The following is a 19,897-nucleotide window of genomic DNA, read 5'->3' on the forward strand; positions in this document are numbered from 1 at the left end:
TGTGGAGTCGAACATCTTTTTTCATGCCTCGCCAAAGAAAAAGCAAAGAAAGCTGCTTGTACGTACGAAGAATGCCTGAGTGCCCACCTACGGTACTGTCATGAAATTCATGTAATAGAGCTTCTATAATGGCTGGAACCTCAGGAACAAGGATACGACCTTCTTGCATGATGCACCCATTTTTCAGATTATGACCCGCAACAGAGAGGGGGTCTGCCTGTAGTTGACGTTCCAAAGGGCCCAAAATGGCGTCCTCTTTTGTAGCCTTCCGTAAGTCATCCCAAATCTCCCATATCGGTCCAGAGATGGCAACCAACTCATAATTTAAACCACTTCGTGAAAGCACATCGGCTATGCCGTTTTCCCTCCCAGGTTTGTAAAGAATCTCAAAATCAAATCCTAAGAGTTTAGCAACCCACTTTCATTGCTCTGGGGTGGTGATACGCTGTTCTAGGAGATGACGAAGACTTTTTTGGTCTGTACAAATTTTGAACCGTCTGCCCAGTAAGTAAGGTCGCCAAGATTTTATAGCCTCCAATACTGCAAGCATCTCATTTTCATAGGTGGACCAAGACTTCTTTGCTGGTCTGATGGCCTTACTAAGGAAAGCAATTGGCCGACCGTTTTGGGAAAGCACTACACCCACGCCTAAACCAGAAGCATCTGTTTCGATCATGAAGTCTTTTGAGAAATTAGGAAGTGCCAAAATAAGGGTAGTTGTCATGGCGGTCTTCAAGGAAGCAAAGGCACGGTCAGCCTCTTCACTCCATGCGAATTGCCCTTTCCGTAATAACTAGGTCAATGGTCTTGCGAGGAGACCATAGTTTCACACAAATTTTCGGTAGTATCCTGTGAGACCGAGAAATCCCCGTAGTCCAGTAATATTTTTGGGCTGAGGCCAGTGGAGCATAGCATCAATCTTGCGAGAATCCATTGTTACACCTGCTGGTGTAATAATGTGACCGAGGTATTCTACCTCCTGTTGGCCAAAAATACACTTGGAAGGTTTGATGTAAAAGAAATGCTCGACCAATATTCCAAGAGTAGTCCGAAGATGACGTAAATGATCCGGCCAAGTTTTACTGTAAATCAAAATATCATAAAAAAATACAAGAATAAAATGCCGTAAAAGAACCTTAAAAATTGAATTCATGGCGGCTTGAAACGTCGAAGGCGCATTGCAAAGCTTAAATGGCATCACCAAATATTCAAAGTGACCATGATGGGTGCGAAAAGCCGTTTTATGGACATCGTCCGGCTGAACCCGAATTTGATGGTAGCCAGCTCGGAGATCTAGTTTAGAAAAATAAGTCGCGCCAAATAACTCATCTAGCATATCCTCAATAGTGGGAATTGGGAAACGGTCTTTGATAGTCGCCTTATTCAAGGCTCGATAGTTAGTGCAAAAGCGCCAAGTTTCATCTTTTTTTTTTTTAACCAACAGGATGGGGGACGAAAAGGGGCTAGTACTGGGACGGATCAAGCCTGTAGATAGCATCTCCTCCACTTGGCGTTCAATTTCATTTTTCTGAAAGTGGGCATACCGATATGGTGCTACATTGACGGGCGCGGCTTCATTTTTCAGCAAGATGCGATGGTCAAACGTTCTCGAGGGTGGCAATTCCTGTGGAGTGTTCAATACCTGCTGGTGCTCCAATAAAATAGCCTGAATTTCTGGATTCAAATTTGGAGTGGAATCCGCTGGAAGTGCTGGCTCACTCTTAATTGCAGCCAAGCAAAATAGCTTAGCACCATGCTTCCATTCCAGCAGCAGTGCATTAACGTCTACAACCATATAGGGACCCACGGGTTCGGCCTGAATTATAAATTTTCGATTACCAATAACAAATTCCATAGAGCAACGAGCATAATCATGTACCACACAACCCAATCCTTCAAGCCACTAATAGCCCAGAACAAGGTTCAGGCCCCAAATTGGTAAGGCAAATAGCGTCGTCTCGAAGAAAAATCCTTGGATACAAATAGGTACCTTCTCATACTTAGCTTGACAGGCGAGTTTCTCCCCACTAGCAACTCGGACGTAAAATGGAGTGATAGGTGTAACTGCGAGATTCAATCGATTAACCATCGTTTAGTTAATAAAGTTATGGCTAGATCCTCCGTCGATCAGTGCGTTAATTTCTTGCCCGTTGATCAGAGCACGTACCCGCATAGTACGATTGCCAATACTCCCTAACAATGCATGGAGTGAAATAAGTGAGTCTGTTGGTATATCCGTAGGCGGCAATTCTTCTTCATCATCCTTTTTTACATCAAATGGACTTTCAGCTTCAATGAAATATGACTGAGCTTGACAATGATGTCCTGGAACAAATTTCTCGTCACAGTTAAAACAGAGATTTTTTCACGTCGAAGTCGCATCTCGTCAAATGATAAACGTTTCATTGCATTCACGGGTGTAGGCTTGGTAGTGAGTAGCAGAGTAGTGGTGTTGGTGGGACTAGCAGTGCCCATACTGCGATTGTTGGAAGAAACACTGCCAGACGGCTTGCGGCCCCTCTGTAGCTTCTCATCCTGGCGTTTGGCCAGGTCTATAACATTCTTCAGTCCCTTAGGCCGAAACATACGAACCTCAATTGCAATATCTTCCTTTAATCCTCCCATAAAAGCACCTAATAATGCTTTCTTTGGCCAACCAATCACTCGGTTAGCCAGCTTCTCAAATTCCTGTTGATACTCCTGAAAAGTGCCCTTTTGTTTAATCTTGCTAAGCGCCTCGTCATAGTCTTCAATTGGTCCAAAACGGCACAAGATTCCCTTCTCAAATTTGTGCCAGGAGATGGTCTTTCCGTCATGAGAACGGTTGTACCATTGCCACCATTGCTTGGCTTCGCCCTCGAGATGGTAGGCAGCGAGCGTCACTTTCTTTTTGCCCTGAATTTCCTGAGTAGCAAAATATTGTTTAACACGGTCAAGCCAAACAGTCGGATCTTCACCTGCAAAACGAGGGAAGTCGAGCTTTACGCGAGAATGCATGCGTAAATTCTTGTCCGTAGCTGTGGTGCGACCCTCATCGATTTCTGTATCAGATGCTCGAGAGGAACAAGAGCCATTGTTCTCGCTTTCAGCAGATGCATCCGTGCCGGAACTCCTGGAGCTGGTAGAATGTGGTGATGATGGTGGACTATCCTTGGGCGGATGTTGTTTCGAAGCCTTGCGGCGACGATCTGAATCCCGACTAGAAAAGCGGGAGGCCAACTCTTGAAGAAGAGTTTGGGTGGTCACACTCGTCTCCTGCATAGCTTGCATGCCGCGGCGCAATTCCAACACAGCTTCTTCGAGTTGCTCAAAGCGAACCTTATTCGTCTTTGCGGAATTAGCCATGGACAGCGGGAAGGAAAAAAAAAAAATCAACTGGCTCTTGATACCGATTGATAGGTATAAGCACCCAAGTTCTCTGCTCAAGGTGCAGAGGGACCAATACTCAATTCACAGTATTGAGAAGACCACGTTTTATTGATTACTTCTGGCATAAAAAACCATTGCCCATTCCCATCGTTGGTTATAAACCACTTACATCAAAAGGAAACAATGGTTGAATAAAGAAACAATTCCAATAAAGAAAGTAAACGATCTTAACGTAAGGAAAAGAAATAAAATAACATCTCTGCATGGAAAAAAATATTAGAAAGTCAGCTTGCCAATTCAAGTTACGTAGTCGGCCAGCTGTACTTTCGGTTTAGTAGCCCTCATGCTTCTACGTGGTGTGGCTTCATGCGTAACCGTATCATTTTTATGGTTTGTAATCATAAAGTGGAGTTTTATAACGGAGGAAAAATAGAAAAATTATTTTATTTTATTATAATTTGGAGGTTATCTTAGGTAGTCTTTACTGCTTCTAATGAATTATTATTCTGATCATTAGCCTCTTAACTCATTTTACACCTCACACCTAAAGTGACAATCACCCAATCACTAACAAACAAATGAAAACACATTAGGAGCTCGAAGAGAGAGATGTCAAAGAGGGAGGGGTAGTCGATAGATGAGTTGTTCGATGATGATGGGTCTCACCATTTAAATAAAAACATTAAAAAAACCGTGTGGGGGTATGGAGTGAGAATAATTGCTGATGTATAACAAAACTCGCTTCTAATAGTTGGACTTCAAATTGAAATGAACTCAAAATTAAGTTCAAATGAACGAGATTTGTGCAAATCTTAAAAAAATAAAAAGCAATTCCTATAAGAAAAAACTTGCTAGCTTTAAAAAAAATGGATCAACTTCTTAAATTAATGCATATTTTAATCGCTCTCTTCAATCTTATAAAACTTGAGAGATTTCCTATTACTGTTACAAAAACATACGATATTAAAGCGATAGAATATTAAATTACAGTTATTACTTATTTCTAAAATACTAATGTTGACAGATTGTATTTACTCTTCAACCAATATCTATTAATTTTTTTAGTTAAAAATAATTATTTTTTATTTTTTATTTTTCTATTGAAGAAATCATTGGAATGAGATATGCATTTCGCTCTTCATTTTAACAAGATACTAAAGGGAACCGTGTTTGGACGCATGTGAATTATTGATGGACCTCTCGTTGGTGGTCCTGTTATTGATCCGCACGTTTCTCTTACGAACAATTGACACATGCAATGGAAAACCAGGTTCCAGCAAATATATATATATATATATATATATATATATATTGCTTATAAATTTTATGGTAGTGCTACCTCGGTCCAGTTTGACAACTGGGTGTGTTCTATACTATAAATTTTATGGTATTTCTCATAATTTCCATACAAAACAACGTGAGAATGACATAATTGGTAAATTATTGATGCTTTTGAACTTGGAGTCTTAAGTGGATATGTTTGACATGGCTGCTAATGAACAGTGCACGTACAGTAACGATATAATTATTGAATTATCAAAAAATGTGAGATAATTCCGAATAAAATCTAGTCATAAAAAACGTATAGGTTGAATTATATATAAGTAAATAAAGACGTCTAACCTTTGCGATAGTTCAATTATGAGTCGTGATTGAACCATCCCAATCATGACTCATGAGACGGTAGTTGGAAACAGTAAAATAACATGTGTGGACCAACCTGCATATGTTGGAATCTATGACATTTTTGTGTTGGATACGTAAGTTGGCCTTACCTCTTTAGCAATAATTCACATTCATTTGCTTAATCCAAAACTACACGAGTTAAAAAAACGGAAAATTGAACTTCTCTTCTACTTCTCCCCACCAAATTTTAAAGGAACCGATCATCCAAGTGGACCAATTCCAAGTAAATAGCCATCTCTCTCTTCCTCCCTCCAGAAATAGAACAGTAATCACATGGCTAATTCCATCTCCGATGACCCCAAGAACCCACTTCTCCCCATTAATGACGAGATCCAAAGGGGGCAAAGTTTCCGTTCCACTCTAACATCCATATTTACGCCCAAAAACTTCTTCATCATCCTCGGACCCCTTCTGGCCGCCATCATTTGCCTATGTGTGAAGCTGGATGGCCCCGTGGCCGGCCGCAACATGGTGGCCATTCTTGCCTGGGTCTTTGCTTGGTGGCTCACTGGGGCCGTGCCCATGCCCGTGACTTCCATGTCCCCGCTCTTTCTCCTCCCACTTTTTGGGATTTCCTCTGCCGATGAGGTTGCGCACTCTTACATGGACGACGTGATTGCCCTTGTTTTAGGCAGCTTCATACTTGCTCTTGCTGTCGAGCATTACAACATTCACAGAAGATTGGCCTTGAATGTGAGTTCCTAGCAACCATTGATTCCTTTTTTTGTTTTTTTTTTCCCTCCCCTTCTTTACCTATTAGCTTTCTCTAACCCACTTGTATTTTTGAATGGTCTCTACTGGATTTCTTCTGAAAATAGCTATACAAGTGTTCCTTTTCCTGGGTCAATTTCTGTTCTATAGTTAACAGATTTAGATCGTTCTCATCATTCGTCAACACCATACTAAGAAACGTTATAATAATCGTTGGCTTTTCATAAAATAACTCAAAAAATCATAAGAAAGAGGAAAACAATGCATAATACCAGTTTAACACTTTATTTATGTAATCATTCCTCAATTCAGTTTGATTCTTAGAGCAACATGTTATTAGTCATACGAGGACTTTGGCTTCTATAAAACAAGAAAGCTAAGAAGACGACGAAGGAAAGAAAAGAAACAAATTTATCTCTCTCTAAAATTTGATCACCTCTTGCCTGCTCTGCTCTGGAACTTCCACAATTTGTCATTTCCTTTATTCATGAAGCATCTACTTTATCGTACAAAGGCTTCTAGTGAATTAGTTTGGCTCACCATTCATGTCTCTGCTCGTGGGGACAAACAGATAACGATCATATTTTGTGGAGATCCATTGAATCCTCCACTCCTACTTCTGGGGATATGCGCCACCACAGCCTTCGTAAGCATGTGGATGCACAACGTGGCGGCGGCAGTGATGATGATGCCGGTGGCCACCGGAATCCTACAGCACGTGCCCACGGGCCCTACTCAATCCAACGCTGAGAATAAGTTCTGTAGGGCAGTGATTCTTGGGGTGGTGTACTCTACTCCCCTGGGAGGGATGAGCACCCTTACTGGGACTGGTGTCAATCTCATATTGGCGGGCTTGTGGAAGAGCATGTTCCCTCACGAACAGCCTATCAGCTTCAGCCAATGGTTCTTTTTTGGATTCCCTTTGGCTTTGTTGATCTTTTTTGCGTTGTGGGGTATACTTTGTTTGTTCTATTGCACAAGGGATTCAGGGCAGGTTCTCTCTGCTTATTTGGATAAAGCCCATTTGAAGAGGGAGCTTGAACTGTTGGGTAAGACTGAAAAGTGAAAACAACCCTCTAGAACTACCGATACTATACCATTATATAAACTTGATCAAGTTGTGATCTTTACTCTGATTGGAGCAGGTCCAATGGCGTTTGCCGAGAAGATGGTGCTGACTGTGTTTGGGGTGCGTCGCCAAGCATTGTAATGTATAGACTAGAATAATAATACGAGGAATAGCTTTTAGATTAACATAATAGGTTGGTGCAGATGCTGATAGTTTTGTGGATGACAAGAAGCATAACAGAGGACATTCCTGGTTGGGGAGCTCTTTTCAATGGCCGCGTTGGTGATGGAACAGTTAGTGTGAGAATCCCAACTCAATAACTACAATTTACAAAACATCAACAGCTTTTCGATTGGCTTTTCTTCCCTTAGAACAAAATTTATTCCTCAGAAGTTGACTCTTAATTATGCAGGTGATGATGGCAACTTTGTTGTTCATAATTCCAAGCAAGAAGCAAAAGGGAGAGAAGCTGATGGACTGGAACAAATGCAAGAAGCTACCATGGGACCTTATTCTGCTTCTAGGAGCTGGGTTTGCCATAGCAGATGGAGTCCAGTCTAGTGGCCTCGCTGAAATGCTATCAAAAACCCTAGATTTCTTAGAGAAAGTTCCATACTTAGCCATTGCCCCAGCTGTCTGTCTTGTTAGCAGTATCTTGACAGAGTTAATCACATCCAACAACGCCACTACCACAATGGTAGTCCCTCTTCTTGCCCAAATATCCAAAACTATGCACGTGCACCCACTCCATCTCATGATTCCTGGAGCCATTGGAGCGCAGCTTGCTTTCCTACTTCCCACGGCAACTCCATCAAATGTTGTTGGCTTTGCGACTGGATACATTGAATTAAAGGATATGATCAAGACTGGATTGCCACTTAAGATTGCAGCAATTGCTGCACTGTCCATTCTGATGCCTACGCTTGGTAATTAATCCTCTTCCTTTCATCCGCTAACTCTTTGATCTCTTTTAGCTGGTTAAAACGATTAAATTGATCTGGGTTTGTGGCTGATTCATGACTTCTTATTTCTATTGCAGGAGTTTATGTTTTTGGGGTAAATAAATACGTTTTGTAACAGACAAATTCTCAAATGTGGTTGCAATTTCCTGCAAATTCTCGGGGGGCCTGCCCATGGAACCAATTTTTGCCATCCCCTTGGCAAATGAAGGCTACTTGTATAGTCACTAGGAAAAAATATCATGATTCAATAATAATAAAAAAAGAAAAAAAACGAAAGGTAGGTGGGCATGATGTTATTGAATTTCTTTGGGGTGTGTTGTACATTTTTCTCATGCAATATGCAAAATTGGTAAATAGACATGTGTCATGTCTATAATTAAAGCCATTTTATAAAATTATAGGATTTTGCTAGCGGGCCATCCAGTATTTACTATAAGGTATATTGTTAAAAAATAAAATAAAATACATGAACGGTAAAATTGATAATAAAAACTCAAGAATTCATTGAATATATTTTAAAATTAAATTTATAAATTGACGTGATATTTTAAATTTTAAATATATTTTTATTATAAAATAAATTTAACATATTATATAAAATTATATCAATTTATAAATTTATTTTTATAAAAAAATAAAAAACCACGTACTAATTAAATTGTACAACACCAAAACAACACGGTTACGTTTTCAACAAAATTGGGCTGATAGTCACTTTATAACGCGTTACTTATCAAATACGTAATCTCTTAACGCCCTACGGGACAAAACTCGCTATTATTTCCGTTCAAAATGTGGTTGGAAATGACTCAATAGCACCTGTCTCCGGCGATTTGAGAGGTCACGGAAGTTCAGAGTTTTGGACCAAGTGAATAAATTTTTATTATATTGGAAAAATAATTTTTCCTATTCCTTTCCTCAAGTGAAAAAATATGGATTATATATGCCTGTGATTTTAAACCTTATCTCATTACTCAATCTCTCCTGTAAAATTATCGTTTATCTTAAAATTTTAAGTTAATCATATTTAAAGAATTAACAAATTTAGGGATGAGGATTTAGATTTTGGTTTTTGATTTTAAAACCCAATTTGGATTATATTTAAAATATGGATTTGGATTTGTACAAAATCTAAACAAGCTTTCAATTTCTTTTCAAATTCTAGATTTAAAATTTAAATACAAATCCAAATTTAGATTCCCCTATCCAAACACAATCCTTTTATACATTCATAATTATTTTATATTTATATATAATTAAAAAATTATTGTTAATTATGCCACGGACATGTTATATTATTATTTTAAATTTTTGCTTGATTGGGTGGATTACAGCTAACAGAACATAGTTCCTACGAAGTCTATGACATCCGTCTCATGGATTGTCTGTAATTCGAGTGTCCGAAATGAAAGACTTTCAATTTCCAAACCCGGCCGCACATTACCCACATCTCAAGTTCATCAACCGCTGACGTGTGTAATGTAGACCACTCTCTATCTTTATCAAAATCAACGGCTGTAGATCCGCCAAAGACCCCACCGCGTCCAAAACACACGGCGCTCTCCACGTCTCCTCCACGCAACACATGTCGGTGCATTCATGGTTAAGCGCTACTGCTCCCAAAACCGTAACTCCCAAAACTCCAAGCCCAAAACCTTATCCCTGCGTGACCAAAATTCCCCACCCTACAGATAGCCGTTATCCTCGTCCAGCGACCCCTATATATACCCAATCAAGCAACCTTTCACCCCTCACGACTTGCCCTGCACAACCCGTTACAGAAAATTCGACGGTTACAATGAAAGCCCAGTTCTTTTACCTTGTTACCTTTCTCTTCCTCCCCATCTTCTCCACCGCGGCGGGCCCCAGAGGGCCGCTTGTTGGTGGGTGGCAGCCGATTAAGAACGTCAAAGATCCGCACGTGAAGGAGATCGGGGAGTTCGCCGTGTCCGAGTACAACAAGGCGTCCAGTGCAAGCCTGAAGTTCCAGAATGTGGTCAAGGGCGAGACCCAGGTCGTTTCCGGCACGAACTACCGTCTTGTCGTGGTGGCAAAGGACGGGGGCGTGACCAAGAACTATCAGGCTATTGTGTGGGAGAAACCCTGGGAGAATTTTAAAAAGCTCACCTCTTTCACGCCTGTGGAAGCTTGAAGGACCGATATTATGTACCATCGAGTACTTTGTGAAGTTGGGTGGTGGGTGGTTTTAGCTTTGTGTTAATGTAACATCGATCGATCTTTGGTTGCTTGATTACCGATTGGATATGGAGAATAAATCTTATACATGAAGTGAAGTTTTTTGTTGGTATATGGATTTGTTATCTTTGATTTCAGTTATTGTTTTTATTTATTTATATATCAATATCGAATTTGGTTGTTTTTTTTTTTTTTAAATGGGCAGGAGTTCCTCAAATTCAATCCCTTCGATGAGAAAGAGGGAGAAGGTTTGAATCTCCGTTGCATAAATGCCTCTATGTTTATACCTTGCTCACTTAAGCCGCATAATATGATGTTTATAAAGATCAGGTCCTAATGTTTAGAGGATTTCTTAATGATCGGGGTTTAACTTTTACATCCCATTAACGGTGTATAAATACTGTAGCTCCAGGCAACGCTGGTCATTCACATCAAACGCTTGCTTTCATACCAAAATCAATGTGAGTGAAGAGTTGGAACGAATACTTTACTTTATTTCCATTTGCTTCTTCCTTCCTCTTTCGGCAAGCAAAGGCACTACATTACGAGTGGAAGATGATTTGTAACATCAATGACCGACCCGCACGCGAAGAAGCGTGGAGAATTAAGCGTTCGCTGGCTGACCCCAGTACAATAGGGAGTCAAGGCTGACCTGGGGTTGAGAGAGAGGGAGTGGTCAAGGGTGAGGCCTACAAACTTCTGTCTCGAAGGAATTTTTAGAGTTTATGTCCGAGAATTAAAAAAAAAAAAAGAATTTTTATTATGACCGATATATTCACTCTAATCACTAAAATTAAACGGGTGCAAATCCATTAAGAGTAATGCTCTTAACGTGAGAGTCGAGACTAGCTAGGTGCTACTGACAATTTTCGTGCCATGTATATATCCTCTGTTTTTCACCCCTTGATTTTCTTTCTATGGTTAAGCATTTCCTTTTCCCTTCACTAACACGCTTGAAAGAGCATGTTATTATTAAGCAAATTCTAGATGGTTTCTGGTAAAACACGCCGCCCGCCCCCCCCCCCCCCCCCCCCCCCCCCCCCCCCCCCCCCCCCCCGGGGGCGGTGCACAGGTGTTAAACCATTTTCGGAATGAAACAGAGAGCGTTTCCATCCCTTGACTCCTGCAATGCATTCTCACCCTGAGACACAATTTTTCAACTTTCCTTGAGGGCTTGTTCCTTGGACGTTTCTTCGACGTAATGGGCCACAAAGGTTTGAGCTCAAGAAGGCCATTTCAGTATTAGCTTATTAGCTCACGAACCCACATGCATTCTATACTCAAGACTCCAAGAATCCGTAACTTGTAGGAGTTTTGAATAAACTCGAGATCACCAAGATCTTTTATTAAATTTGTGAAGAAAATTAACAAAAAAACATACTTCTAATTATTTGTGATGGATTTTTTATAAAACTTTAAAGTTCTTGTTGAAGAGAAGAGAAAGTTTGTTTTCTATGGAGCAAGCTACTCTCTACCCTTTTGTCTGTATGTCAATCAATCCGTGTCTAAACCCCCTTATTTTTAAAGAGATGAGAAAAGGGCCAGTTGAACACAAATAAAACTTAATAGGTTAGTTCTATTTAATTGGGGTGAGAGTAGAGGTCTCCATGTGTCTATAAAAAGGCCCATCCCATTATGGGCTTAATGATTAAACTATAATGCTAGTCCATTATAAATAAATACAACAATCTCCCACTTAGACATCATTATGATTAATCACAACATAAACGCAAACAAGCATCTCATAATCGAAAAACCTTGTTCAAAATGTGCCTTCAAGTACAAGCTAATTAACGAAACACCGACAGGGTATACGACACATGGCTAATAATTGCAATCACGTAACTCAGGCCAATGAGATGCAAGTACATTATGGAAATAACCAAAAGAATGACAAACACTCATTCCCATAAGAAGCCTCAAAGACAAATCTGAATATCTTTAAAGCAATATGTCTTGTCCAAAATGTAGTTGCAGCACTTAGTCTAGTGACTATATTGAAAGAATATATGACATCAAATTTATACTCACAACCACTTGACTCAGACATAGACTAAATAGATTATCTCTGATTGGTAATAAGCCTTGTCCACAATGCGCGTGACTCAGATACGAGACTAATCAATATGTCTCAGTACATAAAGTATGTCTTGTCCAAAATGTGCGTGACTCAGGAATGAGACCAAACGTAATGTCTCATTACATAAACAATCGCCTTGTCCAAAATGCGTGTGACTCACGCATGAAACTAATCAAAATGTCTTAATACATAAAGTACGCCATGTCCAAAATGCGCATGACTCAGACATACATTAACATGGATATATTTAAAACAGAATATGAGCATAAACAATATAAACAAATATTCAATGATCACAGAACTCCCACTAACTAATTACAATAGAAGACTCTAACAATCCTAAATGAGTCACATGCTCCTGAAACAGTTTTTGAGCTAAACCTTTAGTGGGTCAGCTAACATGTGTTCTGTGGAAATATACTCAACACAAAAACAAGACTCGGCTATTTTCTCTCTAACAAACAAATACTTAATATCAATATGTTTGGAACGAGAAGAGCTCCTTTTTTGAGAGAAAGCAAGTGCTGCAGAATTGTCACAAAATATCTTCAGCGGCATCGAAATGGTGTTCACAATACCTAGCTCCAAGATAAAGTTCCGCAACCATATAGCCTGAAATGTAGCCTCATAACAAGCTACGTACTCTGCCTCCATGTAGAGGAAGCCGTAAGTGTCTGTTTGACACTTTTCTAAGAAACATTTCCTCCTGTCATCATAAAAATATAACCAGAAGTGGATTTCCTGTCATCTAAACAAACTACAAAATCGGCAGCAGAATATCCAACTATATCGAGAATGTCAGATCGTTGATATGTAAGCACTAGATCTTTAGTGCCTTGCAAGTACCTAAGTACTTTCTTTACAATTTTCCAGTGAGCCAAACCAAGATCACTCAAGTATCTTCCAAGTACACCAACAACATAAGCAATATCAGGTCGTGTGCATACTTGAGCATACATCAAACTGCCCATAACTGATGAATAGGGAATCGTTTGCATTTGAGTCCTCTCATTATCCTTCTGAGGGCATTGAGACTTAGAAAACTTATCACCTTTTACAATAGGTGCTTTCCCAGGAGAGCAAGAATGGATATTAAACCTACTTAGAACTCGATTAATGTAGGTTTTCTAAGACAATCCAAGAACGCCTTTAGTTCTCTCACGAAAAATCTAGATGCCCAAAACATAAGAGGTCTCACCAAGATCTTTCATATCAAAATAGAACTAGCCCATTGAGTTCTATTTGTTTTCAACTGGCCCTTTTCTCATCTTTTTGAAAATAAGGGGGCTTAAACACGTATTGATTGACATACAGACAAAGGGGTAGAGAGTAGCTTGCTTCATAGAAAACAAACTTTCTCTTCTCTTCAACAGGAACTTTAAAGTTCCATGGAAAATCTATCACAAGTGATTGGGGGTATGTTTTCCTGTTAATTTTCTTCACATATTTGACAAAAGATCTTAGTAATCTCGAGTTTATTCAAAACTCCAACAAGTGGTATCAGAGCCGAACTTGTCAGATTTGTGATTTCAAGTTCTTGTTTTGTGAAATATTTGTTTTTTGTATTTGTATTTTTTTTTATCACTCAAGTTCATCTTTTCTTGTTTTTGGAGTTCTTGGGTAATCAAAAATTTCATTTTTGAGTTTTCTTTTGTCAATGTCGGTGTGTAGCTCACCATAAATGTAAAAAATCGCCACTTTTTGTGGCCAATTTTTTTTTCTTTTTTTGTATTCTCGCCTTCTTAACTAAAGTGGACTACTGGAGACATGGGAGGATGCCGAAAATGTCCTCATTGGCGTCCCCTCATCTAGATCGGCCGAAAAAAATGGTTCGATTGGGCGAACCAGTGGCTGGAATAGTTGTAGTGCTGGAGTTATTTTTTCACTACAGTAACTCGAGTCATAAGAGTTAATTATCTTGGTAGAGTTTAATTCAAGTTATGGGCTTGGTTTTAAATTTGGGTCCTTTTCTATTTTGAATTGGGTTTTTATAATGGTCTGGCCCATATGTTGTTTAGACCCTTGTCATAAAAGAGTAGTTTTGAGAAAAATAAATATGGGCAAAGCCCATACGTATGGGACAATGAATTAATATGGGCTGATTGACCAAGTTTGACTATCAGATTTGACTAAACTTGACCACCCAATTTGACCTAGTTTTGACCGCCCAATTTGACCTAGTTTGACCGATTATAAAAAAAAAAAAAAAAGGTTAAAAAATTATAAAAAAAAAAAAGAAGAATTTTTTTGGTTCAAATGTAGTATAATAGTACTGTTGTACTATTTTATTTTATTTTTATATAATTTTATTGTGGTAATGAATGATCTTATATCATGTCATTTTGTTGTAATACCGATGCTTTGAAGTTGCTATGTACCCATCTCCCATGGGACTAATAATAACAAATTATCGGAATTGTTATTATTGATCATGCTTCCACTTAATGATATTGTACTAAGATCTATACAAATAGTGAATTTGCCCTGTTAGCAAATCATTATTTGGTAGGATGCTTAGGATGATAAAAATAATAGTTAAGTGCTTGGCACTTGGTGGCCTAGTCCTATCCTCTTGGTAGCGGGTCATTTTAAGTCACTATATTTAATTATTTTGCTTATCATGCATAAGAGTCTTTTGATGTATCTTGGGCTCTAACATAGTACGTAAAAGTCTATTTTAAATAAGACTCTAGCATGGATATAAGATTGCCTTGATACATTTATGGGTGCATGTTTCTTGTTCCACATGCATAATATTTTTTTATTATATTTTCCTCAGCTTATGGCAATGCGGCTATATCTCTTTCTTTATCTACCATTAAGAGTCTGACGGGAACCAATTATGAGGATTGGTATGAGTCTCTCACTATTAATTTGGTTATTATGAATTTGGATTTGGCTTTGAGAATCGATGTGCCTGTTGAACCCACTACTGAAAGTTTTGTGGCTGAAAATACTCGTTATGAGCAATAGGTGCATTCTAATAAGACTTGTCTCATGATTTTGAAGTATACTATTGACAAGTCTATCAGGCAGAGCATAACTGATACTGATAGTGCTAAAGAATATCTTGATGCCGTTGGGAAGAAATTTACTAAGTTTGACAAGGCAGAAAAGAGAATTTTGATGAAACTTCTTACTACCACAACCTATGATGGAGCTAGTGGAGTCTGAGAGCACATCATGAAGCTTACTCATTTCTTTAACAAACTCAAAGGAATGAAAGTTGAGTTAGCAGATAACTTTCTTGTATGGTAAGTGCTTGAATCTTTGTCACCTCAGTTTGATGCACTAAATACCACTTATAATGCTCACAAAGATGAATGGAGCTTGAGTGAAATGATAGTTATTGTAACTCAAGAAGAGGAGATAATGAAAAATACCAAATCTCATGCTGCTTTCATGGTAACTGTTGATAAAGGGAAGAAGAGGTTCTTCAAGAGTAATAGTAGCAATTTCCGTAAGGTGAAGAAATATGGGAAACCTTCTCAACAAGCTAGTATGAGTGTTCCAAGTGGGCCTAAAAAGGAAATTTTTAAGGGAAAGTGCAACTTTTGTCATTTGTTTGGGCATAGGAGGATTGATTGTAGGAGATTTAAGGCTTGGTTAGATAAGAAAGGTACACGTTTGCTACTAGTGTGTTTTGAGTCTAATCCAATCGATGTACCTCCAGATACTTGGTGGCTAGATACTGGTGCAATCATTCACACTACAAATTCTTTGCAGGAACTAAGGAATCGTAGAAGACCAAATGACATTGAGTTAGTAGTAAATATGGGCAATGGGATGAAGGTTAAAGTTGAACACATTGGTACAATCAGACTTATTTTGGCTTCTAAACATGTTTTGAACTTGTTTGATACTGCTTTTATACCTTCCATTAGAAGAAATCTAATCTCTGTGTCTGTTTTCAACAGATGTGGATATGTTTTTCATTTTGGAAATAGAAAAGCTACAATCTTTTATGACTATGTTATAGTTGGTACTTCTACCTTGTATGATGGTTTATATAAAATTGACTTACTTTCTGCTTTAAATCCTGCTTCTTCTAGTGTTGTGAATACTGTAGTTGACTCTAAACGTACTAGATCCAATAAGAATTCTTCCATGTTGTGGCACAGAAGGTTAGGTCATATTTCTAGAGAAAGAATGGAAAGGTTGATTAAAGATGACATTCTAGTTGACTTAGATTTTTCTGATTTTGAAACTTGTGTTGCTTGTATCAAAGGGAAACTTCCAGCAAAAACTAGAAAACAAAAGATTAGTAGAAGTCAGGATATTCTAGATTTAATTCATACTGATATTTGTGGTCTCATTTCACCTGCCGCTTTGGGAAATTATAGATACTTCATTACCTTTATTGATGATTATTCTCGTTATGGTTGTATTGAGCTCATTCAAGAAAAATCAAACTTATTAGAAGCTTTAAAACTTTCAAGGCTGCTTTGGAACTCTAGAAAAATAAGAAAATCAAAGCGGTAAGATCAGATAGAGGAGGTGAGTTTTATGGGAGATATGATGAAACTGGTAGAAATCCTGGACATTTTGCTAGATTTCTCGAGGCATGTGGTATCAAGGCTCAGTACACAATGCTTGAAACTCCTGAATAGAATGATATTGCAGAAAGAAGAAATCGTACTCTTATGGATATGGTGCGGTGTATGCTTAATCATTCCACTTTGCCTGAATTTTTGTGGGGTGAGACTTTGAAAACTGCTACATATGTTTTGAATCAAGTGCCAAGTAAATCAGTTCCTAAAACTCCATATGAGTTATGGTCAGGTAAGAGACTTAGCTTGCATCATTTCCGTGTTTGGGGTTGTAAAGCGGAAATAAGCCCTTATAATCCTCATCAAAAGAAACTTGATCCTAAGACCATTACTGGTTATTTTGTTGGCTATTGTGTGGGATCAAGAGGCTCTAGATTCTATTGCCCTTCTAATGTTAGTAGAATTATTGAATCTGATCGAGCCATCTTCTTCGAGAATGTTAGTGACAGTGAGAGTTCAGCAACACGTGAAGTTGTATTTAGGGAGGAGCGTGTTGTTATACCTATTCAGGTTACTTCCCCATCAGTGGCTGCACCACCATTGACAGAGGAAACCAGTACTGTTGTCCAAGACCATATTGTTGACACTATAGCTGATATTGATATGAGAACAAATGATATTGTTTTGAGGATATCACAAAGAAGTCGTACACCAGCAATTTCTGATGATTATATTGTCTATTTGCAGGAGTATGAGTTTAATACTAGTATGTCTCTTGATCCAACCTCTTTTAAGGAGGCCATTGATAGTCCTCAATCTTCATATTGGATGGATGCTATGCATGATGAGATGGCATCGATGTGTCGAAACGGTGTATGGGACTTAGTTGAACTACTATGTGTCTATAGGCCAATTGGTTGCAAATAGGTTTTTAAGACCAAGTATAATTCTGAAGGTCAAGTAGAAAGTTATAAAACTAGGCTTGTTGCTAAGAGTTTTAACCAAAGAAAAGGCATTGATTATAAAGACACTATCTCGCATGTTTCTATCAAAAATTCTTTTCGGATTATTATGGCATTGGTAGTTCATTTTGATCTCGAGCTGCATCAAATGGATGTCAAAACAACTTTTCTTAATGGACATCTATTTGAGGATGTGTACATGAAGCAACCAGATGGTTTTCAAGTGGAAGAAAAGGAACACATGGTATGTAAGCTTAATAAGTCCATTTATGGGCTTAAGCAAGCATGGAGACAATGGTACCTGAAGTTTGAAGAGAAGCATTTATGGGCTTAATGTTACCTCTTGTGATTTTAAAGAGAATCTTGTTAATTAATGCATATATTTAAGGATCAGTGGGAGTAAGTATATCTTTCTTGTTCTTTATGTTGATGATATATTACTCGCCACAAATGACATTGAGCTTCTGTTTGAGACAAAACGCATGTTGTCATCTCATTTTGATATGAAAGATCTTGGTGAGACCTTTTATGTTTTGGACATCTAGATTTTTAGTGAGAGAACTAAAGACATTCTTGGATTGTTTCAGAAAACTTACATAAATCGAGTTCTAAGTAGGTTTAATATGCATTCTTGTTCTCCTCAGAACGCACATATTGTAAAAGGTGATAAGTTTTCTAAGTCTTAATACTCTTAGAATGATAATGAGAGGACTCAAATGCAAATGATTCCCTATTCATCAATTGTGGGCAGTTTGATGTATGCTTAAATATGTACATGACCTGATATTACTTATGTTGTTGGTGTACTTGGAAGATACTTGAGTGATCCTGGTTTGGCTCACTGGAAAGCTGCAAAGAAAGTATTTAGGTACTTGCAAGGCACTAAAGATCTAGTGCTTACATATCAGCGATCTGACATTCTTAATATAGTTGGATATTCTGATGTCCATTTTGCAGGTTGTTTAGATGATAGAAAATTCACTTCTAGTTATGTTTTTATGATGGCAGGAGGAACTGTTTTTTGGAAAAGTGTCAAACAGACACTTACAGCTTCCTCTACAATGGAGGCAGAGTACGTAACTTGTTATGAGGTTACATGTCAGACTATATAGTTGTGGAACTTTATCTTGGGGCTAGGTGTTGTGAACACCATTTCGAGGCTGCTGAAGATATTTTGTGACAATTCTGCAGTAGTTACTTTCTCTCGAAATACCAGGATCTCTTCTCGTTCCAAACATATTGAAATTAAGTATTTGTTTGTTAGAGAGAAAATAGCCGAGTCTTGTATTTGTGTTGAGTATGTTTCCACAGAACACATGTTAGCTGACCCACTAACTAAAGGTTTAGCTCCAAAACTGTTTAAGGAACATGTAACTCATTTGGAATTGTTAGAGTCTTCTATTGTAATTAGTTAGTGGGAGTTCTGTGATCATTGAATGTTTGCTTATATTGTTTATGCCCATATTCTGTTTTAAATATATCCATGTCAATGTATGTCTGAGTCACGTGTATTTTGGACATGTTATACTTTATGTATTGAGACATTTTTATTAGTTTCATGCCTAAGTCACGCGCATTTTAGACAAGACGATTGTTTATGTAATGAGACATTATGTTTGGTCTCATGCCTGAGTCACGCACATTTTGGACATGACATACTTTATGTATTGAGACATATTGATTAGTTTCGTACCTGAGTCACGCGCATTGTAGACAAGGCTTATTACCTGTCAGAGATAATCTATTTAGTCTATGTCTGAGTCAGGTGGTTGTGAGTATAAGTTTTGTGTCATATATCTAGTCAATATAGTCTCTAGACTATGTGCTGCAACTGCATTTTGGACAAGGCCTATTTCTTTAAAGACATTCAGATTTGTCTCTGGAGCTTCTTATGGAAATGGGTGTTTGTCACTCTTTTGATTATTTCTATAATACACTTGCATCTCATTGGCCTGAGTTACGTGATTGCAATTATTTGTCATGTGTCTTATACCCTGTTGGTGTATCATTAACTAGCTTGTACTTGAAGGCACATTTTGAACAAGGTTTTTCGGTTTTAAGATGCTTGTTTGTGTTTATATTGTGATTAATTATAATGCTATTCAAGTGAGAGATTGTTGTATTTATTTATAATGGACTATCATTATAGTTTAATCATTGAACCCATAATGGGATGAGCCTTTTTATATATACTTGGAGGCCCCTACTCTCACTCCAATTAAATAGAACTAGCCCATTGAGTTCTATTTGTGTTCAGCTGGCCCTTTTCTCATCTTTTTGAAAATAAGGAGTTTAGACACGTATTGATTGACATACAGATAAAGGGGTAGAGAGTAGCCTGCTCCATATAAAACAAACTTTCTCTTCTCTTC

At 38.2% G+C, this 19,897-nt stretch overlaps 3 protein-coding genes across 3 annotated transcripts; 2 read left to right on the plus strand and 1 right to left on the minus strand.

The window, feature by feature from the left end:
* Positions 1-826: 826 nt before the first annotated feature.
* On the minus strand, positions 827-3,345 carry LOC122276801. Its single transcript, XM_043086705.1, has 4 exons — positions 2,370-3,345; positions 2,179-2,325; positions 1,991-2,064; positions 827-1,903 (listed from the first exon to the last, which is right to left on the minus strand). Exons 1-4 carry the CDS (start codon positions 3,343-3,345, stop codon positions 827-829), a joined length of 2,274 nt encoding a protein of 757 aa, XP_042942639.1.
* Positions 3,346-5,173: 1,828 nt separating this feature from the next.
* On the plus strand, positions 5,174-8,216 carry LOC122277676 (tonoplast dicarboxylate transporter). Its single transcript, XM_043087766.1, has 6 exons — positions 5,174-5,748; positions 6,338-6,815; positions 6,912-6,955; positions 7,039-7,134; positions 7,248-7,761; positions 7,875-8,216. The coding sequence occupies exons 1-6, from the start codon at positions 5,329-5,331 to the stop codon at positions 7,910-7,912; spliced, it is 1,590 nt and encodes a 529-aa protein (XP_042943700.1). The 5' UTR covers positions 5,174-5,328; the 3' UTR covers positions 7,913-8,216.
* Positions 8,217-9,375: 1,159 nt separating this feature from the next.
* On the plus strand, positions 9,376-10,105 carry LOC122275016 (cysteine proteinase inhibitor 5). The gene has a single exon (XM_043083918.1). The coding sequence runs from the start codon at positions 9,383-9,385 to the stop codon at positions 9,947-9,949; it is 567 nt and encodes a 188-aa protein (XP_042939852.1). The 5' UTR covers positions 9,376-9,382; the 3' UTR covers positions 9,950-10,105.
* Positions 10,106-19,897: the final 9,792 nt, after the last annotated feature.

This window comes from Carya illinoinensis, chromosome 9, assembly GCF_018687715.1.
Source record: "Carya illinoinensis cultivar Pawnee chromosome 9, C.illinoinensisPawnee_v1, whole genome shotgun sequence".
NCBI classification, from domain to species: Eukaryota; Viridiplantae; Streptophyta; class Magnoliopsida; order Fagales; family Juglandaceae; genus Carya; species Carya illinoinensis.